We start from the raw sequence: 9,013 nt of genomic DNA, 5'->3' as shown, positions 1-9,013 counted from the left end.
CAGGATCTTAGTCTTCTCCAACCTGTGTTAGTCCTTATTCTTTTTTTTTTTTTTTTTTTTTTTTTTTTACGTTTAGTTATTTATTTTCAGAGAGAGAGAGAGAGGGAGAAAGAGAATCCCAAGCAGGTTCCATGCAGTTAAGTGCAGAGGCCCACATGGGGCTCGATTCCATGAACCCTGAGATCATGACCTGAGCTGAAATCAAGAATTGGATGTTTAACTGCCATCAAGATGCCCCAGTCCTTATTCTTTCATTGTGGTTAATGACCTTTACTCTTTGGGTGAGTAATGGTCAATTATTTCATACAATGTCTCTCAATTTGGGTAGGGATGATGCTTTCTCCTGAGTAGGTAGAGCTTATGCATTTTTAACAATAATACCACAGAAACGATGTTCTATCCTTTTCCGGGCATCATTTCAGAGTTATACATGGTGCCACTATATCTTGTTATTGGTTATGTTAACTGTCTTGTGGAGGAGATACTTTTACACTATGCTTAAATTCTGTATCTCGTCAAACTGTCACTCACTGATTTTAGCATACATTTGTGTATTTTGCCTGAAAATATTATTACTCTGTTGTTTGCCTATGGTGATTTTTTTTTCAGTATTTATATATTTTTGAGAGACAGAGAGACAGAGCATGAGTGGGGTAGGGGCAGAGAGAGAGGAAGACGCAGAATCCGAAGCAGGCTCCAGGCTCTGAGCTGTCAGCACAGAGTCCGATGCGGGGCTCAACTCATGAGATGTGAGATCATGTCCTGAGCCAAAGTCAGAAGCTTAACTGCTGAGCCACCCGGGCACCCTGCCTAATGGTGATTTTTAAAAAAATTTCCCTCGATCTTCTACATTATTAATTGGAATTTCTGTAAGGAAGAGCTGTTTCTTCTTTCCCATTATTTATTTATTCAATTATTTACATCAGTATACATCATATACATCATATATCATGGATATATTTTTTTTATTGTGAGATTAAATATAATCCAATATGATAACTATTTATTTTGTTATTCAAATTATGCTAGCTTTGGCCATTTGGAGCTCCTTCAATGTGTCACCTTGTCTTATTGACAGGTTCCATCTATTTCATATACTTCCTCATTTCCTGGCACAACAAGATGTTTCAAGCTCCTCTTGTATTAAGAAAGAAAGAAAGAAAGAAAGAAAGAAAGAAAGAAAGAAAGAAAGAAAGAAAGAAGAAATATTGGCAAAAATGGTAGACAAATTGGAACATGCTGGTGGGAATGCAAAGTGGTACAGCCATTATGGAAAACAGTTTGGAATTTCTTCAAAAATTGTACCTGGGTTATCATATGACACAATAATTCCACTCCTATTTATACACATGAGAGAATTGAAGACATGTTCTCATGAGAACGTATATACAAATATACTATTCATAAGCTGAAATATAGACACAATTCAAATGTCCAACTGGTGCACGGATAAAGAAAACATGATATATGCATATTATGCAATACTTTCCAGCTATAGAAAAGAATTAAGTACTGATATGCTACACATGTGAATAGTGAGTATGATTAAAATAATGAACTTCAAAAAAGAGCATGACTGTGAATATCATGTGACTGTAAATAAACCTCAAAAGCATGCTAAATGAAAGAAGTCAAACACAAAAGATCACATATATGATTACCTACATGCGTGTGAAATGGACAGAGGCAGAAAGTAGATTAGTGCATACCCGAGGCTCGGGGTGGGGACAGGGACTCACTGCAAATAGGCATAAAGTGATAGAAATGCTATAAAATTAGAATATGCACACCTTGTGTAAACTTAAAAAAATGGAACTGTATGCTTTAAATGAGTAAATTTGCCTTCAATAAATCTGGTTTTAAAAAAGCCAAACACAACTTGAAATCTTCTGTATGAGGTGGTATCCCGTGTAACCAAGGGATTGTGGGTGATGGTCTCAAGGCACTAAGATACAGTGAAAGAAGTAAATGAATATGGGTTCTTTTTAAAAAAAATTTATTCATTTATTTTTTTTGAGAGAGAGAACAAGCAGGGGAGGGTCAGAGAAAGAAGAGAGAGAGAGAATCTCAAGCAGGCTCTGAGCTGTCAGCACAGAGCCCAACACGGGGCTCAAACCCACAAACCGTGAGATCATGACCTGAGCCAAAGTCAGACGCTTAACTGACTGAGCCACCCAGGCGCCCCAGTATGGGCTCTGGAAAGAGGTGGACTTCTATTCCAATCCAGGCTCCATGAAAGTGGAGTCCCTTGAAATTTCTGAGCCTTACTTTCCTCACATATGTAAGTGGATAAAAAAATACTTAAGCCATAAGGTTTTGCGAGGATTCCAGGTGTGCTATAGGAACAGCTGAATCATCTGCTAGCTAACTGGTCACTTTTTATAATTCCACGTCTAATATTCTACGACTTCGCACCCATCTTTGAAGTAGCTCCACCATACACCTTTGTGTTTTCTCTGCAATCACTATAGTTAATAACCTAGACATTCACAGTTGATACATTTTGATTGCTGTTAATTGGTCACGCTAATGTCTGCCACACGTCTCTCAATTTTTCCATATGATGCTTTCGCATTGACCGTTCTTCATTCTCCACTTAGCAAATAGAGATTCCACCATCTGAGGCACAATCAAAACTTTTCGAGGCAGGTTGGTTTCCTCTCTGTTATCTGAACACTCTCCTTCCGTGTAAATAGCCAATGCCTCTTAGTAGTGCTTGATGCTTCATTGGGTTATATGCGTATCTCCTGAAGGGCCTAGATATGTCTTTTATATTTTAGATGCTCAATAAAAATAGGTGGGCGAAGACTAACAGATGCTGTCCCTACAGCAGTGATACAAGAAGAGATTCAGAGGGGAGAGGTGAGTTCTGGAGCCCACAGTTGTTAGGACAAGAGATTCTCAAAGGGATACTGGATGTGCTACTCAGGAGGAAGTGATTTACCTGCTTGTAGTTGGACCATTTGTCCCCATGACCATCTTTTCACTTAGAGTAGCTGAATAGTGCCCTTTTTTTTACTTACCTGAGTCCAATCTTTACATTTTAATGGTTTCTTTTTCTACGTGGTCACCTCCAAGTGCGATTTGCCTCATGGAACATTTAAAGACATAGAAGATTACTCTGCAGGTCCTCAAAAGTCACTGACTTTTATCATTGCCTACTTCCTTTCTCAATGAATCTCTCAGTAGAGAGATTGCTCACTGCATTAGGCACATGGGGTATACGTAATGTCCTATCCGAGTAAATACGTTATCTCCAAGAGAGCCTGGAAAATCCCACTGAAGGTCTTGCAAAGCTTGATTTCTCCCAGACTTTTCCTATCCTGCTTTTTAAAGGGTTTTTAGAGCTGCAGATGTTGATGGGCAAGGCCTTATTTCTAGGGGGTGTGGAAAAGTTTATCAAACCTGTATAAACTATTGCGTGGAGTCCCTATTTCATTACATTGGTAGGAACACAGTAGTCCCATCCTCCACACATCCAGAGCGAGCTTTTTGTAGTCCGAGCTTTATAGATTCTTCCAAAGCTTTGGATTGTGTATTCACTGAATAGTCAGAAAGGGATATTCCTGTGGTTTACGGCATGATCTTCCACAGATTTTGTCTCCTTGAATTTTTAGGAAATGTCTTCAGCACACACCCTTTCCAATCTTTTCAATGGATCAAGTTCAACACCAAAGTTCTGTTTGAATTTTTCTTTTTCATTTCAATCCAACTAGACTTCGGTTCTGAGATGCAGCTCCATTTGTATCTGCTTCTTTTTTTAAATTAAAAGAATTTTTTTCAAATGTTTATTTTTGAGAAAGAGAGAGAGAGACAGAGTGTGAGCAGGGGAAGGGCAGAGAGAGAGAGAGAGAGAGAGAGGGAGACCGAATCTGAAGCAGGCTCCAGGCTATGAGCTGTCAGCACAGAGTCCAATGTGGGACTCGAATCCACAAACCATGAGATCATGACCTGAACTGAAGTTGGATGCTTCACCCACTGAGTCACCCAGGCGCCCCCCCCCCCCATATCTGCATCTTAATTTTTATAACCGTTACCATTATTCTCTTATTTCATCACAGTTGGATGATTAGAAAAATAGCCTCCTATAAGGTTTCCTCAGTTCTCATCTCTCTCCTTTAATGATTCACTCCATCCTGCACATCACTGCCTGATTCAATCCCCACTGGGTTATCTCAAACGGCCCCCCTCCCAGAAATGCTAACCACCCAACCTCACACGCTTCCTTACTATGCTGCATAACATTTTCACTTAATAATTCAAGACTCTCTAAAACCTGACTACTTGTTATCTATTTATTCTTCTTTCCTACACCCTTCCTCTATTCAGTACGTTTCTCTATTCAAGTAGATTTTCTCACCCTCTCTTAAATTTACCATAACTTCCTCCCATTCTTCTCACTCTGCTCTATTTTGCCTTGAAGAAATCAACCCTCATTTTTTTTTTTAAAGTAGGCTCAACACCCAGCATGGAGCCCAACATGGGGCTTGAACTCACAACGCTGAGATCAAGATCTGGGTGGAGATCAAGAGTCAGACGCTTCACTGACTGAGCCACGTAGGCGCCTCTCAATCTTCATTTTTTATCTACTAATGTCTTCATTAGCTTCATAAAGCTTCTTAGACGCTGTTGTGCATATGAGAATCTTCGGATACAAGTCTTAAGTCGGCAGGTCTGGAGGAGGGCCTGGGGTTCTGCCTTTCTGAACAGCTCCCTGTGATGCCCATGCTGCTATTTCATAGGTTGCACTTTGAGACGCAAGAATCTAAGCCACTATTTGAAATTAAGATCAAGCTTTTCTCCTCTAGGAGGTCTTTCTACTCTAAGAGTGTTTTAGCTCCTCTGGAAATCCAGTGGTATTTACACTGTATTCTGTTAGGTGTCCCATTCCCAAACTGTCAAATGTACTACGTCATTCTTCTCCGTGTGTGTATCATACCCCCAGGAAGAAGGACTGTGCTACCTATGTTTGTGCTTTCCAGAAGCATCTTTGAAAGAGCACAGAGAAAAGGGCATGAACTTTGGAGTCAGATGGACTTGGGCTGATATCTTATCATCATCACTTATTGGCAGGAAGGCTCAACTCCTCATCTCATGCTCAGTATGTCAACTCCACATTAAAAAATGTTTTTGTTTTTTTTTTAAAGTAAGCTTCACACCTGGTGCGGAGCCCAATGCGGGGCTTGAACTCATGACCCTGAGATCAAGACCTGAGCTGACATCAAGAGTCAGAAGCTTAATCGACTGAGCCACCCAGGCGCCCTGCAACTCCACATTTTTAAAATGGAAATAACGATACATGATGAGTGATCTGTTAACAGTGGCCATTAACCCTGGGACATGGGACAGAGTACAACATCCTCACTTTTTCTCAACCAGTTACCCAACCCACCAATTTCCCCATGACTCTTTCAGTGTGACAATACTACTGTTTTGCAGAAAAGACTATTACACTATTGGACAGTTCATCTATATTAGAATATTCTTTACATGCAGTTTAAATAATGATATCTAACTTCTATCACTTAGTTCTATCCTGGCCCTTGGAATATAATGGAATTGTCAAACTAGGCAACAAGTGCAAATAGAAAACAAATTTTTGATAAAATTGTCCATACTATATTTTATCACTTCTGGCACGTAAGTGATGGATGAAAAAATCTGGCTACTGGCTATCGATCTTTGATATTTTTCTGTGACTCCTCTTTTCCTATTTCTCTCTTAAGAAGTTTGCCTGCACACGCCAATTTTAAGAAAATTTCATGGAAGCAGTGGGAATAGAACAATTATAGAGCTTTCGAATATTAAAATAAAAGGTAGCTTAGAGATCATCTTGCTTAACTTTATTTTACAGGTAAAGAAAATGAGTCCTAGAGAGGTTAAGTGAAGGAGAGGTAAATTGAAATGTTCTCTAAGAATTCAGAAATAAGGATAATCAGATTTTTTGCTGAATACTAAAGTTTAAAAAATAACACATAAGTAATCTGAGCAGATATATAAAAACATTAACTTAGAATGACTATTAGGTCATGACAGCAAAACATATAAATCAAGACATTTATAATAACATAATATATGATACACTATGATATACAGCATACAAATAACCTATAAAATATAGGTTTGTAAAATATAGGTGCATTTGTATATGCACCTAAATAAATATAATAAATAAATGCACCTAAATAAATATAATAGCTGGAAATAATCTAAATATGAATAGAAAAGATGGGAGAGTAGCCTTACTGGGTATTTAAAAGTATTTTTTTAATGCAGCTATTCAAAAAATTTGTGCTAACAGACATATATTAATGGAACCTATATTTTATATGTGTGTATATATATAAGATATATATATAGATATATAAGATATATATACACATATATATAAGATATATATATACACATATATAGTGTGTATATAGATATATGTATATCATATACATATATATATATGATATTCTGAAATAAGATCAAGTACATGTAAGAATTTAATATATTTAAAAGGTAGAGGGGGCGCCTGGGTGGCTCAGTTGGTTACGTGTCTGACTTCGGCTCAGGTCATGATCTCGTGGTCTGTGAGTTCGAGCCCCGTGTTGGGCTCTGTGCTGTCATAACAGCCCAGAGCCTGGAGCCTGCTTCAGATCCTATGTCTCCCTCTTTCTCTGCCCCTCCCCCACTGGCACTCTGGCTCTTTCTGTCAAAAAATAAATAAACATTAAAAAAGTTTTTTTGAAGTAGCATATTTTTTAGAGATTTTTTTAAACATTTATTCATTTTTGAGAGAAAGAGAACACACAACCAGGGGAGGGGCAGAGAGAGAGGGAGACACAGAATCCGAAGCAGGCTCCAGGATCTGAGCCGTCCGCCCAGAGCCCCACGTGGGGATTGAACCCATGAACTGTGTGGTCATGACCTGGGCCAAAGGTGGAAGCTTAACTGACTAAACCACCCAGGTGCCCCCTTAGTTACTATTTTTAACATTGGAGAAACTTGAATTCAAGTTTTGCATGAAGGTTATTTGTAACATGTAAAAAGCAATATGGGTATCAGCTCAAGGCTTAGAAGCAATAACATGTAGGTTGATGCCACAGAGAAACAGGCTTTTCATGTGGATATTTTACTTATCTTGGATCTTCTCCACAAGCTGCCATCCTTGCTGAGTTGTTTTGCCCGATCTCCATTGGAATTGAAAGAAGAAATATGGAAAAATCATGTCTGAAAGCAGGAAACTTTCTTGAGTTTCCACCTCTGCACCTAGGAGTTTCTACTCTCTGCATGGATCCTTCTTTCCTCTCTGTCTTAAAAACTCCCCGGTTACGGATGTCCCATCTGGTGCCCTAAATTCTAGTGTCTTCTGCATGTCTGCAATGCCTGAGTCAGTGAGGCAGCACATCCTTGCGACCTCCCAGCCTCCACAATGCTGCCTTCATCTCTTTGTTGCGGAGCGTGTAGACGATGGGGTTAAGCAAGGGGGTGATGACAGTGTAGAAGACGGCGACCACTCGATCCAGGGGTTCCTGAGAGCCAGGGCGAAGGTAAATGAAGGTGCAGGGCACATAGTAAACAATGACAACAGTGAGGTGGGCAGCACAGGTGGAGAAGGCGTTGCGGCGTCCATCAGTGGACTGGATTCGCAGGATGGCAACCACTATATACCCATAGGAAGTGAGGATGAGCATGAAGCAGGTGAGGGCCAAGAACCCAATGTCCACAAAGGTGACCAGCTCATTGATGGTGATGTCAGCACAGGCTAGACGCAGCATGGCGGGAATGTCACAGAAGAAGTAGTCTACCTGGTTTGGGCCACAGAAGGGCAGCCGGAATATGAAGCTTGTTTGGAAAAGTGAGTGGAGGGTACCTCCCAGCCAGGTGCCCAAAGCCAGGTAATTACAGACGTTCCGGGTCATGATGGTGGCATAATGTAAAGGCTTACAGATGGCCAAGAAGCGATCATAAGCCATGAGCGTGTAAAGGAAGCATTCAGTACAGCCCAGGAAATGGAAAGAAAAGAGTTGGATTACACAGCCTCCAAAGGAGATGACCCTGCTATCCAAGACAAAGCCAGCTAGCATCTTGGGGACAATGGCAGAGGAAATGGTCACGTCCAAGAAGGAGAGATGACACAGGAACCAGTACATGGGATGGTGGAGCCGGGTGTCCACCAAGATGGTGAAGATGATGAGCCCATTGCCACAGACAGTGAGGGCATAGATGACCAGGAAAGCCAGGAAGAGCGGCACCCCCAGCTGCGGTGGGTGGTGCAGGCCCACCAAAATGAAGTGAGACACAGAAGTCTGGTTTCCACTGTGCATTTCCTTGCTGTTCACATCTGCTAGAAGAAGTAGCAGAAAGGAGAGCTCAAGGCCCTTTAGATTCTCTAGGCATGGAACACATATCCTGTGCTGTTCCCAAACACGGACAGAGAAGGGTCTCAGAGAGACATCTCAGAAAGAGAGATTATGCCCTAGCTCTTGTTCTCAATCATTCTGTAATCCCACCCCCAACCACCCCTCACGCCCACCTACCTGCCCAACCCTTGATTTTGGGATTCTGCTGGGTTCCATGGAGTAACTGTTTTGTCCAAGTTTAAAACCTATGTAACAGATTATCTGTATGTAATTTGGGAGAGTGAAGGAAGGAAAGACCATACACAGAGCCTTTTATGCAAGGAAGTAGTACAGTCACATAAACCCTAAATCGATTCATGAAGAAATGGCTATTCCATGGTGTTCCTAACTTTGATCTCTGCTCTGTATACCAGAGAGGTAAGTAACAGCTTATTTATTTATTTATGTATTTAATTTTATTTTTTAATGTTTATTTATTTTTGAGAGAGAGAGAGAGAGACAGCATGAGTGGGGGAAGAACAGAGAGAGAGGGAGACACAGAATCCCAAACAGGCTTCAGACTCCAGGCTCTGAACTGTCAGCACAAAGCCCGACTTGGGGCTAGAACTCACAAACCGTGAGATCATGACCTGAGCCGACGCCAGACGCTCAACTGGCTGAGC

General features: G+C 40.7%; 1 protein-coding gene across 1 annotated transcript; it reads right to left on the bottom strand.

The window, feature by feature from the left end:
• Positions 1-7,379: 7,379 nt before the first annotated feature.
• On the bottom strand, positions 7,380-8,330 carry LOC109257365 (olfactory receptor 10G6). The gene has a single exon (XM_019433394.2). It carries the CDS (start codon positions 8,313-8,315, stop codon positions 7,380-7,382), a length of 936 nt encoding a protein of 311 aa, XP_019288939.2. The 5' UTR covers positions 8,316-8,330.
• Between the last annotated feature and the right edge of the window lie 683 nt (positions 8,331-9,013).

This window comes from Panthera pardus, unplaced genomic scaffold (assembly GCF_024362965.1).
Source record: "Panthera pardus isolate Hobbes unplaced genomic scaffold, ASM2436296v1 HiC_scaffold_12, whole genome shotgun sequence".
Taxonomy (NCBI): Eukaryota; Metazoa; Chordata; class Mammalia; order Carnivora; family Felidae; genus Panthera; species Panthera pardus.
Note: the sequence above shows the minus strand (reverse complement) of the source record. Positions and strands in the feature narration are given on the sequence as shown.